The sequence below is a fragment of the Chiloscyllium plagiosum genome, chromosome 30, assembly GCF_004010195.1.
Source record: "Chiloscyllium plagiosum isolate BGI_BamShark_2017 chromosome 30, ASM401019v2, whole genome shotgun sequence".
Lineage (NCBI taxonomy): Eukaryota > Metazoa > Chordata > Chondrichthyes > Orectolobiformes > Hemiscylliidae > Chiloscyllium > Chiloscyllium plagiosum.
The window spans coordinates 41,292,781-41,316,459 of record NC_057739.1 but is presented as its reverse complement, the minus strand read 5'-3'; the positions used below and the strand labels follow the sequence as shown (position 1 = coordinate 41,316,459).

Below are 23,679 nucleotides of genomic sequence, written 5' to 3'. Positions count from 1 at the left end.
ATAGGGAGAGGCTGAACAGGCTGGGGTTGTTTTCCCTGGAGCATCGGAGGTTGAGGGATGATGTTATAGAGGTTTACAAAATCATGAGGGGCGTGGATAGGATAAATAGACAAAGCCTTTTTCCTGGAGTCGGGGAGTCCAGAACTAGAGGGCATTGGTTTAGGGTGAGAGGGAAAAGATATAAAAAAGACCTAAGGGGCAATATTTTCACACAGAGGGTGGTACATATATAGAATGAGCAGCCAGAAGAAGTGGTGGAGGCTGGTACAATTGCGACATTTAAAAGGCGTTTGAATGGGTATATGAATAGGAAGGGTTTGGATGGATATGGGCTGGGTGCTGGGACTAGAGTGGGTTGGGTTATCTGGTCGGCATGGACGGGTTGGACCGAAGGGTCTGTTCCATGCTGTACATCTCTATGACTCTAAAACAAACTCATAAATATCGAAATCAAGAGTGTGGTGTTGGAAAAGCACAGCAGACCAGACAGCATCTGAGGAGCAAGAGAGTCGACATTCCCTGATGAAGGGCTTATGCCCGAGGACGGATTGGACCGAAGGGTCTGTTCCATGCTGTACATCTCTATGACTCTAAGACAAACTCATAAATATCTAAGTCAAGAGTGTGGCGTTGGAAAAGCACAGCAGACCAGACAGCATCTGAGGAGCAAGAGAGTCGACATTCCCTGATGAAGGGCTTATGCCCGATACGTCGATTCTCCTGCTCCTCGGATGTTATCCGGCCTGCTGTGCTTTCCCAGCGCCACACTCTTGACTCTGATCTCCAGCATCTGCCGTCCCCATTTTGTCTTCATAAATATTGCATTCAGAACAGGATATGGACAGGTACATCTGGATCAAAATAATATCACACAGGACATGAACCATATGGACCGTGAAAATGTCAAACTCAAGGTAAATGCTAAAAAATATATTAAATTCTCCATTAGACTATGTGCCTTGCAATCCTGTTTAATCGAAGGAAATAAACTTTTCACGCTATCTCTTGAAAGAAGATGGTATTGGGTGAAGTCTGTGTAGCAGTCAGCTTTGAGGTATAGCAAATATTTAAGAAGGCTAATGGGATGTTCCCCTTTATTACAAGAGGAACTGAACATACAAGTCAGTATGTGATGTGTCAGTTCTACAGAGCATTGGTAAGACAACAACTTGAATACCGTGTTTAGTTTTAACCTCCCTACTTATGGAAGGATGCAAGTGTACTGGGAGACAGTTCGGATGAACTTTACTGGATTGATACCTGGAATGAGCAGGTTTCTAATGAAGAAAGGTTGGAAAGACTCTATTTTTCTGTCCACTGGAGTTTGGAAGAGTGTGGAGTGACTTGGTTCAAGTGTACAAGATCCTGAACTGTCTTGACAAGGTGGAGGTGGAAAAGGTCTTAACTCTTGTGATCGGTCCAGACTTAGAGTCCATCAGGACTACATGAGAATGTGGAATTTGTAACACAAAACAGATCAGCTAGGATCTGATTGAATGACAGAACAGGTTTGAAGGACTGAATGGCCTCCTACTGCTCCTAGTTTGCACAATTATAAGTATGCATGTTGATCGTGACTGTGGAACAATAGAGTAAAAAACTAGGGAGATATCACCAAGTATGCACAGAGCATTGGTGCGGCCATTTGGTTCAGCAGGTTGGGCATATAGCCATTGGAGTTTTGAAGAACAAGAGGTGACCTTATTGAAATATAAAAGATCCCCAGAGGCTTAACAAGTTAGATACCAAGAGGACATTTCCCCTCATGGGAGGGATATCTAGAACTGAGATCACAGCTGCAAAATAAGAGGTTTCTCATTTAACACTGCCATGAGTAGAAACATGGGCTCTCAGAGGACCATGAATATTTGGAAGTTTGCCCCACAGTGCGTACTGGGGCCAAGTCACTGAAGCTTTTGAGGCTGCATTTGACATATTTTGACTGACAGGTCAACAGCTATTCTGGGGAGTGGAAGGCACACAGGAAATTGGAAGTGAAGCCACGATCTGATCAATGAACTGACTGAATAGCAGAGCAGACTCAAGGGGCTGAATGGCCTATTCATGCTCCTTCTGTGCAGTCACGTACCCAATGTGTTCTGTTGCAAAGAACAAGTTTCCTGGCTCTTATTTAAATATTATCTTCAATTGACGTTGGTTCATCAGCATAAATTAGCAAAACCACCAGTTTAGCCATTGCATTGGCAAGAATCAACTCCCCCGAAGACTTCTCACTGTCCACAATGAAGACATCAGGAGTATGATAATCCTCACCTGGCTACCTCAGTGCAGCTTTGACACCATCCAGGACAAAGCAGCTCAAACAATTGGCACCGCATCTACATGTTCAGTATTCACACAGTCCACCACTAGCACACCATGTCTACAGTGCACATCATCTACAAGCTGTAGTGGAGTGATACACGAAAGCTTCTTGGTCTGCACAGTTCAAATCTGAAAATGCTTCCATGTAGGAGAACAAGAGCAGTTGGGACTACCGAGATCTTCGTTCCTTCTTCCGAGTTACCTAACACTCTCATCTTGAACTATGTCATTATTCCTTCATCACTGTTGGGTCAAATTCCTGGAACTCATGTAGACACAGTGGTTCTAGAGGGCAACTCACCACACTCTTCAAGGGTAATTAGAGATGGGGGCAATAAATTACCCAAGATACCCATTTCCTGAACGCATTAAAAAAACTTTTAACAGATTACTGATCAACTGAAATCACAAACGATACAGTTAAATGCTGATGATAAAGAGCTTTTTCCAAGGCAATAGTAAAATGCTTGGTGCAACAAATTGTCTGTTTGACTAATAGCAGTTGCCTCATCTGTAAATGACCTACCATGCTGCTAAGCTAGGAAATTTCTAATCGGCATTGACTTATTAGTCAGCCTTCTTAATTATGCAACATTTCTGTCAACGGAAAGGGCATTGAATTTCCAAGTGAGCTTCATTACCACGCTTGTCACTTCTTGATACGTTTATTGATGACAAATAATTCAACATGCATGCACCCCATGCCGTAGGATTAATTCCATTATCCTTAACAAACCCAAGTTGAAAAGGTTGCAGATAGCACTTATGCAGAAATCTTGAGGAAAGCAAGAATCTTCTCAGCATATTCAGTGATATTTGGAAAAGGAAAAGAAACTGAAGTGTGTGAATACTGTTCAAGGTTCTACACTGGCAACATTTACAAGTCACTCCTTTAATTTAAGCACAAAATTGTTCCCCTTATATGCCCATCTCTGCTTCTTTTCCAAACACCAGCATCTTATGATGATAATCAACATTTCAAGGTTTGGGTAATATATCAAACAATTCAAGTCAGTAATATATGCACAAGTGCACCTCCCTCATTATGGGGTGGCTGAGGTTTTGACACCAGCTCCAAACTTCTGAGAGGTCTTCTACTCATCACTGAGCAGAATACAGGTAATATGTGAGTGCAAGAGGGGAGTTGACAGGATGGATGAGGAAGCGATGAATCATTTGTGGAACAGACTAGGCTTGGACTTCAAAAATCATGGGTCTCTCGTTATAGACAGAAATAAGGGAAAAGAAATTTCTCAGAGGGGCCTGAATCTGTGTAACACACTTCCCAAGAGAACAGTGATGTTGAGGAATACTTTCAAGGCAGAATTGAATAGATTCTTGATAAAGGAGTCAAAAGTTATTGGGGGATAGGTGTAACGTAGAGCAGAGGCCATTATCAAATCAGCCTTGGTCTTGTTGAATGGCTGAGAAGTTTCAAAGGACTGAAAGGCCTGCGCTTGCTTATAATTGGTATGTTTGTATGAAGGCAAACAGATTCAGGTCTCCCAATAGGATATGGAATGCTCCAACAGGCTACGAGGAGAAATGTTATAAACTGGATGCAATGCACAAAAAATTAAGTTTGATCCAGCTTCCTCCACTCAGTCTGGAATCATGCACTACCCACCCGAACCCTGCCTTTACAAAAAGAAAAATTGCTCATGGGTGTAGTTGGAATCTGGTTTAGAATCTATTCAAATTATATTGATATGTCTGTTGACTAGAAACCAAATCCATGCAGAAACAGGAGATGAGATGAGTTATAGAAATTAAGTTAAATTTTAATTAAAACTCCATAGTGCTGAGTTCTCAACCAGTTTTCTGTCCAGATGCCCACAAATGTCATCCGTTCCTAACATTTTCTGCATCCCTTGTCAAGCCTGTCAACATAGATACAATCCATGTCTGTATCATAAACCAGACCGTCCAATAAAAAGAAGATAGCAGATAATTGTTAATTTCTTGATTACCTGTCACAGTGAACTGAATTATGTTGCTATGTGACTCATGACTCAGTGAAGACATCTGGCCAGAGGACCAGATGGACAAGTTAGAAGGAGGAAGAAATTGAAGGGCTTCTTTTCAGGCATCAACCTTCTCTCGTCACGGGAAAGTTTCAACAGTGCTCCAAAACTGAATGGCAAAACCGAGATATGGTTTTACACTCACTCACAGCGATTTTGCTATTCATCATTGAGCAGAGTCTGCCCTTTTTATCCAAAGTCAAAAGGTATGGCGCTAGAGAAAGCACAGTCAGTCAGGCATCTTCCGAGGAGCTGGAGAGTTGACGTTTTGGGCATAAGCCCTTTACTCTCAACTCTCCTGCTCCTCGGTTACTGCATGACCTGCTGTGCTTTCTCCAGTGCCACACTCTTCGATGCTGACTCTCCAGCATCTGCAGTCCTCACTTTCTCCTTTTTATCCAAAGCCAAGGACACAGCGAAAGTAGCTAACTTGCTAACTCAGCTGTCACTTGCCAGTTGATTTATTTCAGAACATTGAGCCTTGTGGTGTTCAATTTAATATTTTGGAGAAGAAAGCAAACCTTAGAGCCTGTGATACTCAGTGACAATTAACAGGAAGGATCAGCCAGTTAAGGAAGACTTAGATGCCCTACTTTCAGAACAACAGAGACAATCCATCATGCTTTCCAGTTCTAAGATGAATTTCAAGTGACTGAAGGAGTAACACAGATTTTTCTTTCATCTATAAAGTCTAGTGATATCTGACAAATACAATTTAGTCCAATCTGATGGAACAAGGAAATTTCCACGTCTTCAAAGAAGATTCATTGACTGAGGCGAACTACAACTGGAGATATCACTCAAACTCAGAAACCAAAAAAAAAAGTGTGGGCAGATAAGCCACAAAAACCATCCTTCAGCAAGCACTTTGACATGAATAGCATGTATTTCAAGCTGATGTGACGTGAGACAACAGCACAATAGTAATAACAATGTAGATGCAAATTACTGCAAATGCTGGAATCTGTACTGAAAACAAAACAAAAATGCTGGAGATCACGGTGGATCAGGCAGCATCTGTGGAGAGACAGTAAGTTAACATTTTGAGTCTAGATGGCTCTTCATCAGAACTCTGGGGTTTTTTTGGGGGGGCGGGGTGTATGGAAAGAGTAAGGATCAGCTTTTGCTGTTTCAGTGTTTGTGAACCAAAATTTCAGCATGTGACCCAGTCTGGTTTACCGATGCCCACTTTGGTGAGCTCCCGTCCTTGGAAATTTGTTCATTGTATCGATTGCTCTCACACTGAAATAACATTTCCACAGATTATGGAGACCAACGACAATGACAAAATGTATTACATGAAATGAAACAACAGCCATTAGCAGCTCGCTGGAACAAAAGCAAATTTTAAAAACAAACCTCTACCTGTCATTAAGTTCTTGAGCAATCGAGAGATGTTTAAGGTGGTAGTCAATAGCTTTCTCGTAGTCCTGCAGCAGTGTGTAAGTGTTACCAAGGCTGTAACAGGTCTGAGCTTCAACTGCTTGGTCCTTCAGCTGTCTGGATATCTGAAGTGTTTTCCTGCAGAAATGGAAGGATATCTTCAGCTGACAAAGTAATACAAATGGTCCCCGATACGTAGACATCAAGAGGGACTGCAGTCATTTGAGACAACAGCTCATTGCCGTTTTCTTAAGGATAATGCAGGATTGGCAACAAATACCAGTAACATTTACATCCTAAAAGGCAATTTTTTTGAAAGCAAGAAAACCAGTTTTGGTTTTTTGAAAAAAAAAATCCTTTCTAAAATTATTTCTAAGCCAAAATTGAGCAACAATCACTTGATTGGTCAACAACTTGAAACATTAATCCCAATTCGCTCTCCACACATGCTGCAAGACAATCTAGATTTTTCAAGTAATATCTGTTTCTAGTTTAGGTTCACAATCATTTGCTTTTCTATTGAAGCAGTTTTTAAGTCAGATGGAAACATTTACATTAAACTTCATTGATCCCTGGTTCTGTTCATTCTCTCTCCTACCATCACTGCTCAGGCAAGTCACCAACCTGCTGTCAATCCTCTCTCAGTGTTACCAGTTAAAAGTAAAGTCACCATAGTCTTACCAGATGGTAGGGCTGTTCCCTGATTAGAAAGAGATGACAGGCAGTGGTTTAACGCAAGGGTCACCACACTTCAAGTGAGGGGAGAAGTTGAGACAGAGATTCCTTGATGGTAACCTCAGCCGCTTTAGTAATTGAACCCACACTGTATTGCAAACCAGTTGTCCAGACACTGAGCTAACTGACCCTCAATGCACAAGCATCAGGAAAGGCTGAACAAATGGGGCATCTGCAACTGGAACAGAGACGTCTGTGCAGTGATCTAGCGGATATATTCAAAAGTATGTTGGTGTAGGTGTCAAATTGATGCTTCCAATTGAGAGCAAGATCTCCCAAGAGCAAACATCTCCATAAACCAGTGACAGATTGGATGCATAAGCCCCCCCACCTGACAAAATGTATGCATTCTTGACTCAGATACTTGTCCTTCCATGATTCTCGATGCTCCCTTTTGACCAGAACCTCCACCAGCATGTTAGGCCCCATCTCAGGAATTCTCTTCATTGTATTTCTGCAGTCTCCCCACACCTGGCTCTTTCTTCAACTTGAATAACCTTCTTAAAATCTGCGACTCTGAGCTAACTTTTGGACATTGAGATTAACACCTACTTATGTTGTCAGTGTTAAAATTTGACAAATGATCCCACAATACACTTGGGAACTTATGCCAAAAAGTCAACCAAGCTCACCACCCCATGGCAGAAGACTTCAACTCCCCCTCCCATTCCGCCAAGGACATGCTGCTCCTGGTCCGCCTCCATTGCCTCTCCATAACCACCCAACACCTGGAGGAAGAACGCCTCATTTTCCGCCTCGGGACTCTCCAACCCCATGGCATCAACGTGGATTTCACCAGTTTCCTCATTCCCCTCCCCGCCACCACCCCACCTTACCCCAGTTCCCAGCTTCCAGCTCAGCACTTACCTCAAGACCTGCCCACCTGTCAATCTTCCTCCCCACCTATCCACACCACCCTCCCCTCTGATCTAACACCATTAACCCCACCTCCATCCACTTATCTCACTCTCAGCTACCTTCCTCCTAGCCCCACCCCCTCCCATTTATCTCTCCACCTCTGAGGCTCCCAGCCTCATTCCTGATGAAGGGCTTTTGTCCGAAACATTGATTTTCCTGCTCCTCGGATGCTGCCTGACCTGCTGTGCTTTTCCAGCACCATTGGAGTCATGTGTAGGCCAGACTGAGCAAGGATTGCAAATTTCCTTCCCTAAAGAGCATGAATGAACCAGTGGGCTTTTACAACAACAGATGGCACCATTGCAGAAAATTGCTCACACCTCAGATTTATAAATGGGATTTATATTCCACCAGCTGCCATGGAGGAATTTGAAACCATCGTCCCTGGAGCATTACTCTGGGCCTCTGCATTACAGTTCAATTACAATCCCATGACACCCACCATAACTTCCCCCACCCCCTCCTTGCTGCTGTGTTCAATGACCATCTTTGCTCTTTTCTAAGCTTTTTAAATAACTAGTTCTGAAAATGCATTTATCTACAGTAAAAAGGGTGATGCGCAGAAAAGGGAACAAAAATGTTATCACTTGACTTCAATGCAACTGTGGGTTGCACATTTAATTAAGCCTAATTTCTGATGCCAACCAAACATTTTGGAATTGAATTCCAGTGTGTATTTTTAAAGAAGTGAACCAAACTTCTGGAGGCAGCCAATGACAAGTCCATTCTTGATGGCAATGTTGGATGAAGTTGGAATTCCACTTTATGAATGAAAACAATATAACAGAACCCCTACAGTATGGAAGCAGGCCATTCAGCCCATCTAGCCAACTTTGGCTCTCAAAAAGCATCCCACCCAGACCCACACCTCTATCCATGCATTTCCTGTGGCTGACCCATCCAGCCTGCACATCCCTGAACATTTTAGCATGGCCAATCACCTAACCAGTACATATTTGGACTGTGGGAGGAAACTATAGCATCTTGAGGAATGCCACATGGACAAATACCCCAGTCCTTCACAGGAGATGGGTGATGCATGTTTCTGTAAAGTCAAGCACATTTGTCCAAGCACAGGTCAATCCCTTCAGCTTGATCCTCCATTTCTGAAGGTGACAGCTGATATTGGATTTAGAAGTGGCATCAGTTTTGGAACTGGAGGGGGAGGGATCTGTACCAATGGGACAGTCTCCACTTGAACCAATCTAAAACCAGTGTTCTAGTGAAAAGGATAAATAGGGGAGTCACTAAGCCGTTAAACTTGAGAGTCACGGGGAAGGGAAAGGGAAAGTGAGAAAGAGTATGGAGTCAAGTCGAAAGATAAGAGCAGGTTATCATGTGTGCAGGGTTTAAGTTCAAGGAAGATTAGGAATGAAGCAAAAACGAAGAATAACTTAGGACATATTACTAGAGATGTTGGAAATCATGAGGGTAAGAAAATTAGCATTAAGGTGCTTTACCTGAATCCTTGTAGCATTTGTAACAAAGTAGCTGAATTAAAGGCACAAATCATCGTGAATGATTTGTGGGCATCACATAGACGTGGTTGCAGGGGGTTCAGGACTGGCAGTTAAACATCCAAGGATTTACAACTTATCGAAAAGACAGGGAGGTGAGCAGAGGGGGTAGGGGTGCCTTATTAGTTAAGAATAAAATTAAATCTATGGCATTGAATGACATAGTGTTAGATGATGTGGAGTCTGGGTGGGTGGAGTTGAAGAACCACAAAGGGAGTTATGTACAGACCGCCCAGCAGTGGTCAGGACTAGCGGCACAAGATGTACCAGGAAATAGATAGAGCATATCAGAAAGGCAAGGTCACAGTGATCATGGGGAACTTCAATATGCAGGTAGACTGGGTGAATAATGTTGCCAGTAGATCCAAAGAAAGGGAATTCATGGAATGCTTACAGGATGGCTTTTTGGAACAGCTTGTGTTGGACCCCACAAGGGAGCAGTCTATTCTGGACTTAGTGCTATGTAATGAGCCAGACTCTATAAAAGATGTTAAAGTAAGGGAACACTTAGGAGACAGCAATCACAATATGGTAGAGTTCAGTCTGCAGTTTGAAAGAGAGAAGGCAAAATTGGATGTAATAATGTTACAGTGGTTAGCACTGCTGCCTCACAGCACCAGAGACCTGGGTTCAATTCCGGCCTCAGACAACTGTCTGTGTGGAGTTTGCACATTCTCCCAGTGTCTGCGTGGGTTTCCTCCGGGTGCTCCGGTTTCCTCCCACAGTCCAAAAATGTGCAGGTTAGGTGAAATGGCCATGCTAAATTGCCCACAGTGTTAGCTGAAGGGGTAAAATGTAGGGGAATGGTCTGGGTGGGTTGCTCTTCGGAGGGTCAGTGTGGACTTGTTGGGCCGAAGGGCCTGTTTCCACACTGTAGGGAATCTAATCTAATCTAATTTTAAATAAAGGTAATTGCAGGGGCATGAGAGAGGAACTGACAAAAATCGACTGGAAGCAGAGCTTAGCTGAGAGGACAGTAGAGCAACAATGACAGGAGTTTCTGGGTATAATTGAGGACACAGTACAGAGGTTCATCCCCCTAAGAAAAGAAAGATCATCTGGGGTGCAGGTGGGGCAGTTAGATAGCCATGGCTGACAAAGGAAGTCATGAAATGTGTCAAAGACAAAGAGAGAGCCCATAAAGTGGCTAAGAGCACTGGGAAATCAGAAGGTTGGGAAAACAAACAGAGGATAATAAAGAGAGAAATAAGGAAGGAGGGGATCAAATATGAAGGTAGGCTAGCCAATAATATTAGAAATGATAGTAAAAGTTTCTTTGAATACATAAGAAACAAATGAGAGGCAAAAGTAGACATTGGGCCGCTCCAAATTGATGCAGGAAGGCTAGTGCTGGGAGATAAGGAAATAGCTGGAGAACTTAAGTACTTCAATGTGGAAGCCACGAGTAATATCCCAACAATTAAGAAGAGTCAGGGGGCAGAGTTGAGTATGGTAGCCATTACAAAAGAGAAAGTGCTAGAAAAGCTAAAAGGTCTTAAAATTGATAAACCTCCTGGCCCTGATGGGCTACATCCTCGAGGTCTGAGGGAGGTGGCTAGGAAATAGTGGAAGCATTGTGATCTTTCAAAATTCACTGGAGTCAGGGAAAATCCCAGATGATTGCAAAATCACTGTTGTAACCCCCTTGTTCAAGAAAGGATCAAGACAAAAGACGGAAAATTATAGGCCGACTAGCCTAACCTCGGTTGTTGGTAAAATTCTGGAATCCATCATTAAAGATGAAATTTCTAAATTCTTGGAAGTGCAGGGTCAGATTAGAACAAGTCAGCATGGATTTAGTAAGGGGAGGTCATGCCTGATAAATGTGTTAGAATTCTGGTTCTAACCTGTTAGGTCAGACCAGGGAAACCCAGTGCATGTTATCTATCTGGATTTCCAAAAGGCCTCACAGGAGACTGCTGAGTAAAGTGAGGGCCTTTGGCGTTCGAGGTAAGCTACTGGCATGGATTGAGGATTGGCTGTCTGACAGAAGGCAGAGAGTTGGGATAAAAGGTTCTTTTTTGCAATGGCAGTAGGTGACAAGTGGTGTCTCGCAGGGTTCAGGGTTGGGGCAGCAGCTGTTCACTTTACATATTAATGATCTGGATGAAGGGACTGGGGGTATTCTGGCGCAGTTTGCTGATGATACGAAGTTAAGTGGACAGGCAGGTAGTACTGAGGAGGTGGGGAGGTTGCAGAAAGATTTAGTCAGTTTAGGAGAGTGGTCCAGGAAATGGCTGACAAAATTCAATGTGAGCAAATGCAAGGTCTTGCACTTTGGAAAAAAGAATACAGGCATGGACTATTTTCTAAACGGTGAGAAAATTCATAAAGCCAATGTACAAAGGGATCTGGGAGTGCTAGTTCAGGATTCTCTCGAGGTTAACTTGCAGGTTGAGTCCGTGATTAAGAAAGCAAATGTAATGTTGTCATTTATCTCATGAGGGATGGAATATAAAAGGAGTGATGTGTTTCTGAGACTTAATAAAGTTCTAGTTAGGCCCCATTTAGAATACTGTGTCCAATTTTGGGCCCACACTTCAGGAAGGACATACTGGCACTGGAACGTGTCCAGCGGAGATTCACATGGAAGATCCCTGGAATGGTAGGCCTAACATACGATGAACGGCTGAGGATCCTGGGATTGTACTCATTAAAGTTTAGAAGATTGAGGGGAGATCTAACGGAAACTTACAAGATAATGCATAACTTAGAAAGGGTGGACGTTGGGAAGTTTTTTCCATTAGTTGGGGAGACTAGGAGCAGTGGGCACAGCCTTAGAATTAGAGGGCATCAATATAGAACAGAAATGAGAAGACATTTCTTCAGCCACAGAGTGGTGGGCCTGTGGAATTCATTGCCACGGCTTGCAATGGAGGCCAGGACATTAAAAAATTTCAAGGCAGAGATTGATAAATTCTTGATCTCGCAAGGAATTAAGGGCTACGGGGAGTGTGTGGGTAAGTGGAGTTGAAATGCCCATCAGCCATGACAGCAACTGACTCCTTTGCCAGTCACAAATATATCCAACTTTGCCTTCAAAATATTTCACAGCTCTGGCATTCTCTAGGGAAGAGATTTTCCTCAGACTCACAACTGTGAAGGGTAAAAAAAACTCATGATCTTGGTTTTTGATCACTTATGATGGAACACAGATTAAGCTCTGCTTGCAAACAAACCATCCAAATCATCACTTAGCAATTCAGCCGGGGTTGTGTACCTAATTTCCTATGACACTATGGTTAATTCTGATGTATCATAAATCGGTTAAAGTCTGAATATAATACGTGGAGATATGCCTCATTTTTACATACCACCTATGACATACAAGTGACAAGCTCCGATATCAATTATATCTCTCACTAGGAGGCATTTGCTGGCGTACAACTTGTATATAAATTAGTTGCTTCTCATCTGAACATTTTCCTTTTCTGGTCTGCATTTCATTATCTAAATCAAATGACAGCTGATTTCACAAATGCTAATTTGGCCACAGTAATGCATGATTATTTCTAGATATAAAGGTGTGCAAATTGCCTTAAAAATTGAACAGGAAGTACATGTCAAAGGTGTCTTATTGACTGCGAAGCTCCTTGGAATACACATTCTTCTCTCATTTTAAACAACAGCTCATTGTCCTCAAGACACAATGAAATAAGAACTAGGTGCAAGAGTAGGCCATCTGGCCTTTCATAACTGCTCTTCCAATCAATAAGATCACGGCTGATCTTTTCTTAGACACACCTCCACTTACCCACCTACTCACCATGATCCTTAATTCCTTTACTGTTCAAAAATCTATCTGTGCCTTAAAAGCATTCAACAAGATAGCCTCAACTGCTTCAATGGACTGGGAATTAAATTGGGCAGGGAATTTTAACCTCTTAATTTGGTGTCTGTTCGCACTATCAAAAAAGATCAAACTTTACCCAAATTAACACCGCAAAAACATGACTTGATTGGCATCAATCTTCTATCCAAACAGCTGGATGTACATATCAACTATTCACCTCAACTGCTGACTTTGATTACAAGTTTCATTTTCCAATTATTTTTTGGGTAAAGGTGTTTCTTCTGAATTCCCTTTTGTGATTTACTCGTGACTATCTTTTATTCAGTATGCCTAGAACTGGACCTGATCACAAGTGGGAACATATCCATTGTGTTGACTCTATCAAACCATTCCACCATTTGAAAATCTCTGTTTTCACTCTTCAACTTCCTCGTTTCTGAAGAGAAAGGCATAATTTGTCCAATGTTTCTTAATCTGTACAACTTCTCCTGACTGTTCCTTATTACAGTGTTGCACCTGGTCTAGGTAATTTCACTGTCAATGATGTTTGCTGAGTAAAGCACTGAAATTGATTGGATTTTAAAATCAGACATTGCTGCTGATCAAAAGTTTGGTCTTGAGTAATTACTACGAATAGAGATCCAAAGGATGTGATCAGTGCAGGTTTAAGGCAAATGAGAAATCGAAAAAAGGTTCTTCTTCATACACCTAACACATGTACACCACAGAATCACCATTTCTCGGGTCAGTTTGTGAGAAGTGGATGGTACAGGTTGAACACTGCTTCATCATATCTAAAAGCTGGTGGATGAGACTGACATAAAACACAAAGAACTGAAGCTAAAACAAAACTGCTGGAGAAACTCAATAGTTCTGTGAAAAAGAAAGCACAGCTAATGTTTCAAATTGTTATGAAGGGTCACTGGACTTGAAGCATTAACTTAATTTTCTCTCCACAGATGCTGCAGACCTGCTGGTTGCTATAGGAATGCATGCTTTTCTGGTGGGATTGCTCTTTGGGAACCAGCATAATTCAGAAATCAAAATCAATTGTCTTCACGTTGGAGGGTAAATTATAATGTCACTTGGAAAAGTATGTTTTGAGAAGACTATAAGATTAAAAACATAATCTGACAGGAGTTGCAGATCATACCACCCTTTCCAGCAAAAAAAAAGGACAAATCTTCCAGCCTTAGGGCTAAGTTAATGCTGAGTTGATTCCCAGTTCACAACTGCCAAGTTTCAAAGTGAGTATTTCAGATAGGTGTTACTTCCAGACAACACAATTTCTAAGAGCTGTAATTTAAAAGGTTGAGCTGCACTTGCCTCAGAACACTGCATATCTATTGATTCAATTCAAAGTAGGAGAAAACCACTTCAACAAAGGCACACACAGCCTTTCACAATTACAAACCAGTTCATTGCTTAAAACTGCAACTGCATAACATGTACTGAGGTTCCAAGCTTCGCCAAAGTATAGGGGCAGTGAGTACAGAGTACATCCATTGTAAAATGTGGATAAATAAACTAAATCCTGAAGAAACTGTACAGTTACATTACTCATAACATAAGGCTATGACGTGGAAGTGCAGGTGTTGGACTGGGGTGGGCAAAGTCAGAAGTCACATGACACCAGATTATAGTCCAACAGGCTTCTCGAAAATCAAAAGCTTTCGAAACGCTGCTCCTTCATCGGGTGAAGTTAACTTCACCCGATGAAGGAGCAGCGCTCCAAAAGCTTGTGATTTCAAAGAAACCTGTTGGACAAAAACCTGGTGTTGTGTGATTTCTGACTTTGCCCGGAATATAAGGAATGTGTTAAATGCAAGCAGTGTATTCAGGGACAAACTCCACTGGCAATTTGTGATTCAAATATCACTCAAGATATACATCCAGTAAGCAGCCGTTTTAAAGAGCCATCATTAAAACATGCATGCTAAAGATTGAATTGTTCTGTGGTCACCACAAATCAAACATCATGATTTTCTTTGTACAGTGTGACACAGTACATCTAAGAAACCACTAAAAGAATTTATCACAGGTTTACATGAAGAATTCTCATCAATGAAGATGTAACACTTCAGAATCCATATAGTGAGAATGCAGGTTTTAACTACAATAACATTCATGACAATAATGAATCTTAATGGTAGGATACACATTAAATGTTCTCCTTCTGGAGGTAATCATGTGCCAAAACGATTCTCACACGGTTTCAAAACCGCTGCCTATCGTTATTCATTCCAACACAATGACTGCTTTTCGAAGTACAGAGACAGGAGCCTGTTTAAATGACCTTATGATTATTATGCAGTTATTAACCCACATGGCTACGTTCTGGGAAACAGCTGCAGTTTTATGTCTTGTGGGAAATTGGAAATTTATGACTAGAGCTAGCAGCTAAAAAGCTACTTGTTTTCAAGTTAAAACTGAAAATATTCTTGGAAAACTTGGCAATCCAATAGGATCATTTTCAGGCTGATTGTCTTTGAATTGGGCTGTTGTGTTGGGAAAAGAGGAATATGACATTCGCAAATTCTCCAGGAAGCTCAACTACAAATGCCTTGGAGGGGATTATATTTTTAAAAATGAGTGCATTATGAATGGCTGCAAACTGAATCCTGAAACTCAGCTGCAAAACAAAAATGCAATGACCCAATCTGTGATGAGAAGGACAGTGTAGGAAAACAACTTTGTCAGATGGCAAGGCTAACAGTAACCTTTTTGGCCACAATTCTCACAGGCAAAACTTCATTTTGCCACACTAATCATATCATTCTTTCACTAGATTTGACAGTGTAAAATTATGGCTCAGTAAGTCATCATATGGGAATAAGGTTACAGCTTCAGATCTCAATTCAGGACTCAAGCCGCTGACACTTAACACTGCATTCTCGAGTGCTCTGAGACGCAGCCTTTCAGATATGATGTAACAGCCCAGCCCCTGTTCCTCCTCTCAGGTGAATGCAAGAAATCTTGTGGCGCAAATTTGAAAAAGAGCAGGGAAATGCCTCAGTGCCCTGACCAACATCTGTCCCTCAGTTAAAATCACAAAATAGATTACCATATTAATATTTATGAGAGCTTACAATGCACAAACTGGCTGCTGCATTCCTGCATTAGACAGTTTGCGCACTTCAAAATGATTTCAAGGCATCTGCTGGGCATGAAAGGTGCTTACAATAAAGTTGGCTTCCTTCTGTTAATAAAGAGGTCTAACCGCACGTGCAATGTCCACATAAGTGACTTCTCAGATCAATATCATCGGTAAAATAGAATAACACAATGGTTCAGATGGCGTTATTTGGGGTGGCAGAGTGGCTCAGTGGTTAGCACTGCTGCCTCAAAGTGCCAGAGACCCAGGTTCAATTCCGCCCTCGGGTGACTGTGTGGAACTTGCATGTTCTCCCCGTCTGTGTGGGTTTTCTCTGGGTGCTCCGGTTTCCTCTCGCACAATCCAAAGATGTGCAGGGGAGGTAGACTGGTCATGCTAATTGGCCCAAAGTTTCCAGACTAGATGTGCAAGTGAGCTGGAACAGCCATGGGAAATGCAAGATTATTGGGATTGGGTAGGGGAGTGAGATGCTTTTTGGAGGGTCGTTGTGGATTCAATGGGCCAAATGGCCTGCTTTCACACTGTAGGGATTCTATGGTTCCATTTGTTCTTAGGCCCTGATCTATAAATATTTCCAGGCTGTTTGACTGCTTTGCTCCACCATTTAATATTGGATAATCCCACATTTCTTGTGGCACGGTAGCTCAGTGGTTAGCACTGCTGCCTCACAGTACCAGGGTCCCAAGTTTGATTCCAGCCTTGGGTGACTCTCTGTGTGGAGTTTGCACATTCTCCCTGTGTCTGCTTGAGTTTCCTCCGGGTGCTCCGGTTTCCTCCCACAGTCCAAAGATGTGCAGGTCAGGTGAATTAGCCATGCTAAATTGCCCGTAGGTGTTAGGTGCACTAGTCAGAAGGAAATGGGTCTGGGTGGGTTACTCTTCAGAGGGTCGGTGTGGACTTGTTGGGCCGAAGGGCCTGTTTCCACACTGTAGGGAACCTAATCTAATCTAATCCACCTAACACTATGGGCAATTTAGCATGGCCAATTCACCTAACCTGCACATCTTTGGACTGTGGGAGGAAACCGGAGCGCCCAGGGAATGTGCAAACTCCACACAGACAGTCTCCCAAGGCTGGAATCGAACCTGGGACCCTGGTGCTGTGAGGCAGCAGGGCTAACCAGGTGAACCTGAACATCCATATCCATTCCATCAACAATGATCCCTAAATTCAGTTTCAAAAACACATTCCCCCTTCCATCCTTTTATCTCTTCAATCATTGGAGAAACTGCCATGCATGCCAGGCTGCCTCCAAATCAGACATAATTCCAGTGAGCAATACACTCTTCTATTCAAACAATGATACTTGCAAGCAAATCCTTAATGATGGCAGGTTGAGTTAAGAAGCCCATTTCAAAGGAAGTGGGACTTTTGGCTTTATCCAAAGAAACACAAGAGTACAAAAATAGAACAATATGTTAAACCTGTACAAAACCATTCTGGTCACTGCACTTTGGAAAGGATGTGAAAGCCTTTTTCAGGTTGGAGAGGCCATCAAAGTTGGCAATTAAGCAGAGGAGAGTGACTGGAGGCTTGATCATTGTCTTTCAATGATCAGTTTGATAGACTACATAAGAGGAAACAGAAACAGTTTCTTGTGCAGGACCAGGGAACTAGGTAGAAGGGTGTGAGATTACAATGTGAATTGGTGTGTTCTGCAAGGCATAAGCCAAAAGCAGATTCAATAGTAATTTTCAAGAATTGGATAAACACTTAAATTGGAAAAAGTTGCAATGCAATGCAGAAGGAATAGGGGAGTGATCAAACTGGATAGTGCTCCCAGACAGCACACATAGACATGATGGGTCAAATGCCTTAATGTGCTTATCCCACTGTCAAGTGAAATTAACTTCCAGCCCTTGAACTTCCTCAACCCTTAACTAAGCATAGCTTGGTAACCACTTACACAATTACTTTTCTGAAACCTCCAAACGAACATCCAAACCAGGAGCAGGAATAGGCCATTCGGCCTCTCGGTTTGGTTCACCATTCAATAAGGTTGAAGGACTCATTACTCACATTCCCATCTATTCCCAATAATCTTTTATCTTTTTGCTGATCAGGAATATATCTACCGATTGAAGGACTCTGTTTCCACCAACATTTGAGGAAGAGAATTCTAAATCTTAGGAGACTCAGAAAAAAGTTGTCCTTTTCTGCGTTAAATGAGTAACCACCTGATTTTTTAAAAAAAAGAGACCCCAAGTTCTAAAATCTTCTATGTGAGGAAACATCCTTTCCACACGCACCCTCAGGATCTTCCATGTCCCAATTAAGTCAGCTCTCACTTTTCTCAACCGAAGCAGATATCATCCTAGGCTGTGCAATGTTATTCCACTAAATCCAATCCCAGCTATTAGTCTTGTAAGCCCACTTCTGAACTGTTTCCAACACATTTCCATCCTTCCTCAAATAAGGAGATCGATATGGTACAGAGTACTTCATATGTGGTCTTATCAACGCCCTGTATAACTGAACTTTGCATTGGGAGTGTGACTACTTTTACAAGACTTGTCACAGTTTTTTTCCTGCAACTTCCAACCTCCTGCCTTTTGACCATCAAGAGTTGACTTTCAACTATTTGGCACTGTGGAATTCCTTCCCCAAAGTGCTTAGTGTTCCCAAACAAGGCAAAGTTTCAAAAACCTCCAAAATTTCTGACAGAGCCTCAGCCTCCTCTGTCAAACCAATTGTTGCCTGAGAGCCCCTCATGTTCTTGTGAGCTAGCTGTCTTTGATGTTTAGTTACTTTGCAAACTCTTTAAAAATGCAACCAGTTTACTACTACAGTACTCACTTACGAGCAACAAGGGCTTTTCCCACATGTTAAAATTGACGGTATTACCCATTTCAAAATCTTCCTGTTCCAGAAACTGTTCTGCTTGAAAATTCCCTTCGAATTCAAAATATTTGGTTCCATTAAATCAGGTTAAAATGGATAAATTACAAGGACAGGTCGTACAAACTATGTTTGCCTTCTTTTGAAGATAGCGTGGTGGTGATTGAGCAGCGATATATAAAATGGAACAAAGAAAGAAAAACTAATTCCTCTGCCGGGGTGGAGTAAGTCCAGAACAACAGGACATAATCTTGGGTGACTTTACAGGGATAATAGTACATTTTCACACAAAGAGTGGTGGAAATCCAGAACCCTTCCCTCAAAAAAAACTGCCTTTTAACAGATCGTTTCAAAACGGAAACGTAGATTTTCATCAGGGTTCTACGGATTATGAAACTAAACAAGGCAGATAGAGTTAAGATACAGCCACAATCTAACTGAAGAGCAGATCAGGATCAAGGGTCTTTGTTTGTCAAGAGCAATTAAATCTTACTTGTAATATTCAGCAGCCATGTCAAATTTTCCCAAAAATATGTGCGCGTTCCCAAGGTTACTGTAAGCTCTTCTCTCAGCTGCTTTATCCCCAAATTCTTTTGCTATTGAAAGACGCTGAAAAAAATAATTGAAAAATGTTAAAGCAACTATGACTTGATCTCTCAAACACTTGAATCTGATCCATCAGATATTTCACAACCTATGCATCACTCTCAGCTTTGCCAATGGTGAAATATTTTCTACCATTTGCTAACTATCATCTTAAATTGAGCATTTATAAACAAGTGTTGCAATAACCGGTTAATATATTTATTTTAAAGTACGACTGTGACTTTTTAAAATCTGAAAAGTAACTTGTTTGAAAGCATTTAACAGCAGCGCCCCCTAGAGAAAATATTCTAACAATCACAATAATCAGACATGATTTGGAGATGTCGGTGTTGGACTGGGGTGTACAAAGCTAAAAATCACACAACACCAGGTTATAGTCCAACAGGTTTAATTGTAAGCACACTAGTTTTCGGAGCGCCACTTCTTCATCAGGTGTTGTGTGATTTTTAATAATCAGACAAATTTCATTTTCAGAGAGTCTGCTATTATATTGTCTTGAACCATAAAATATATATGAACAGTTATCAGCACTGGGGAAAGCATATGTAGACCAAATATACATCCATTCATCTAATGAAACCCAATGTTAGCCCCTCATTATTACACCAAACTTAGATTAGATTAGATTACTTACAGTGTGGAAACAGGCCCTTCAGCCCAACAAGTCCACACCAATGCGCAACCCACCCAGATCCATTCCCCTACATTCACCCCTTCACCTAACACTACGGCAATTTAGCATGGCCAATTCACCTCACCTGCACATTTTTGGGTAGTGAGAGGAAAGCGGAGCACCCGGAGGAAACCTACGCAGACACGGGGTGAAATGTGCAAACTCCACACAGACAGTCGCCTGAGGCAGGAATTGAACCCGGGTCTCTGGCGCTGTGAGACAGCAGTGCTAACCACTGTGCCACCGTGCCGCCCACCATTAGATTAATGAACAGTCCAGCATTTGTGATTCACTCAAGCACTTTCAACTGAACATTTAAAATGCTTTACAATTGAAATCATCTTGCATAAATTTCAGTTTTCATTAATTCTGGCCCATAAATTTCAAGTTCTATTTTGAGTGTTTAATTTAAATGGTCTCAAACTCTCAAGACTCTGTGGAAAGGTTCAACAGATTTGGCAGCATCTATGGAGAGAAATCAGAGTTAACGTCTTGGGTCAAGTGACCCTTCCTCAGAACAGACGCGAAGCACTAACTCTGATTTCTCTCCACGGATGCTGCCAGACCTGCTGAGCTTTTCCAGCAATTTCTGTTTTTGTTTCTGATTCACAACATCCGCAGTTCTTTCGGTTTTTATTCATGAGAATCCATGTTCTTCCATCTCATTTCTGAAATGCAAAGAGATTAAAATGTGTAATCTTCCCTACTACAATGGGATTGAGGGACAGGACCTGATCACTCTCCTGACACTGATGGTAGTTGGGTTATTCCATCAGAGGGAAGGAAGGAAAGGAGACAGCTCACCAATGCTGAGCCACTCTCTTATATTTCCGAAAAGATAGTTGAAAAATCAGCATGAGCTCAGGTCTGTGGGGGCTTTCATGAAAATTGTTCACTTTTTGGTTTGATAACCAGATGACACAAATTTAATGCAAAAGTACTGGAAAGGAGATGATAGTAGTCTGATTTATGTTTGAAATGGAGGTGGATGTCATCTCAATTGTGACATTTAAACAGGAATTGGGTAACTATAAAAGGTGTAAAATTGCAGGGAAACTGAGCAAAGGGAATGGGTTTAGGGTGGCACAGTGGCTCAGCGGTTAACACTGCTGCCTCAGAGTGCCAGGGTCTAGAGTTCGATTCCAGCCTTGGGCAACTGTCTGTGTAGAGTTTGCACATTATCCCCAAGTCTGTGTGGATTTCCTCCGCGTGCTCCAGTTTCCTCCCACAGTCCAAAGATGTGCAGGTTAGGTAGACTGGCTGTGCTAAATTGCCCAGAGTGTCCAGGCTAGATGGATTAGCCTTGGGAGATTCAGAGTTGCAGGGATGGGGAGAGGGTGGGTCTGGGTGGGATGCTCTTTGGAGGGTTAGTGTGAATTCATTGGGCAAAATGGCCTGCTTCCACACTGTAGAGATTCTGTTTCAGCACCAGAATTGCTGCTGCCAAACTAATGAACAGATCACAGCTCCCCAATCTTCCACCAAGTCGGAGAATCTTACAGCAGATGAGCATTTCCACTGCATCTTGATATTTGCCAGCCCTTGGAAGAAGCAGTCCAAGTGAGTTCCACATCCCTGCTTTTCTCCCATAAATCTGCAAATTGCTCTTCTTCAGGTATACACCCAATTGCCTTTGAAAAGTTCAAATGGACTTTGCTCCCCTCCCCAACTCTTCCAGGCAGTGTTCCAGTCTTACTTAGTCTGTATTGTGACGATACGATGTTTTTAAGAGGTGCGTTTTGTCATCGTTTCTTTCAGAGAGAGATTGGAGGACTGGTGATGAGCAGTCTATGAGAAGATAAACATCTGGTGTAGCCCTGGGTTTCTTTTTTACAAAGCTGGAACAATAGAAGCAGCCTGAGTGGGTGTGGTCAAGCTGTCACAGACCCAGGATTTTTAGTTTGTCTTCCAACCCCAGCTGAAAACTGTCAGTCTCCCCCGGTTGCTACTCTCTCTGTCTCAGTTCTGTTTCTGAATTGATGTTCTTTACTCCTAGATTGGAGAACTGCATGTGAGACAATCTGTTTCTGAATTTGCCTTTTGCCAAGAGTGCATTTAATCATAGAGTCATAGAGATATACAGCATGGAAACAGACCCTTCGGTCCAACCCGTCCATGCCAACCAGATATCCCAACCCAATCTGGTACCACTTGCCAGCACCCGGCCCATATCCCTCCAAACCCTTCCTATTCATATACCCACCCAGATGCCTCTTAAATGTTGTAATTGTACCAGCCTCCAGCACATCTTCTGGCAGCTCATTCCATACACGTACCACCCTCAGTGTGAAAAAGTTGCCCCGTAGGTCTCTTTTATATCTTTCCTCTCTCACCCTAAACCTATGCCCTCTAGTTCTGGACTCCCCAACCCCAGGGAAAAGATTTTGCCTATTTATCCTATCCATACATCCTTGTAAATCTTTTCTGAACCCTTTCAAGTTTTACAACATCTTTCCGATAGGAAGGAGACCAGAATTGCACGCAATATTCCAACAGTGGCCTAACCAATGTCCTGTACAGCCGCAACATGACGTCCTAACTCCTGTACTCAATACTCTGACCAATAAAGGAAAGCATACCAAATGCCTTTTTCATTAGCCTATCTACCTGCGACTCCACTTTCAAGGAGCTATGAACCTGCACTCTCAAGGTCTCTTTACACCTCCAATTTTGGTGTCATCTGCATGGTTATTACTATTTTGGAACAGTTCATTAGTAATAGTTACTGCATTTTTATCATGTCAAGTTTTCCAATAAAGTTAAGTTATTCCAAGTTCTTCTTTCTTTTATATATTAATTATAATATTTGAATAAACTGTGTTTCGCTTAACGTTGAGTAATTTGACTAATCAAATTGCAACTGGAACACAACACCTCGCATTTACATTTAAAATAACAAAAAGTTAGGATATAGGCTATCTTTTTTGAAGGGGTCTGGTCTGGTCCAGAACAGTGTAAAAAGAAAATGTATCTCTGTTCCCTTTGCATTTATTTATCAATTACTTCAAAAACTCAATCAAGTTTGTGAGACATGATTTCCCACGCACAAAGCCATGTTGACTATTCCTATTCAGTCCTTGCCTTTCGGTGATGATGTGATCTAAATGGGCTTCAGTAAGGCATTCAACAAAGTTCCCCACGGGAGACTGGTTAGCAAGGTTAGATCTCATAGAACACAGGGAGAACTAGCCATTTGGATACAGAACTGGCTCAGAGGTAGAAGACAGAGGGTGGTGGTGGAGGGTTGTTTTTCAGACTGGGATGGTCTGTGACCAGTGGAGTGCCACAAGGATCAGTGCTGGGTGCTCTACTTTTTGTCATTTACATAAATTATTTGGACACGAGCATAAGAGGTACAGTTAGTAAGTTTGCAGATGACACCAAAATTGGAGATGTAGTGGACAGCGAACAAGGTTACCTCAGGTTACAACAGGATCTTGACCAGATAGGCCAAACGGCTGAGGAGTGGCAGATGGAGTTTAATTCAGATAAACGCGAAGTGCTGCATTTTGGGAAAGAAAATCGTAGCAGGACTTATACACTTAATGGTAAGTTCAAAGTTTGTGTGAAGATTTGTAGCTCGGGTGCTCGTTGTTGTGGTTCTGTTCGCCGAGCTGGAAGTTTTTGTTGCAAACGTTTCGTCCCCTGGCTAGGCGCTTCGCAGGAGGCTCCCAAGCACTGATGATGTCGCCTAGCCAGGGAACGAAACGTTTGCAACAAAAACTTCCAGCACGGCGAACAGAACCACAACA

At 42.1% G+C, this 23,679-nt stretch overlaps 1 protein-coding gene across 8 annotated transcripts in view; it reads right to left on the bottom strand.

The window, feature by feature from the left end:
• gpsm1b (G protein signaling modulator 1b) overlaps positions 1-23,679 on the bottom strand; it is a 222,873-nt gene that overhangs the window by 86,654 nt on the left and 112,540 nt on the right. For all 8 annotated transcript variants that reach the window (XM_043720509.1, XM_043720507.1, XM_043720510.1 and 5 more), the window contains 2 exons: positions 19,142-19,257; positions 5,715-5,870 (listed from right to left, as the gene is read on the bottom strand). In XM_043720509.1, the coding sequence (XP_043576444.1) occupies positions 5,715-5,870; positions 19,142-19,257 (272 nt within the window). The remainder of the gene's footprint in view (positions 1-5,714; positions 5,871-19,141; positions 19,258-23,679) is intronic.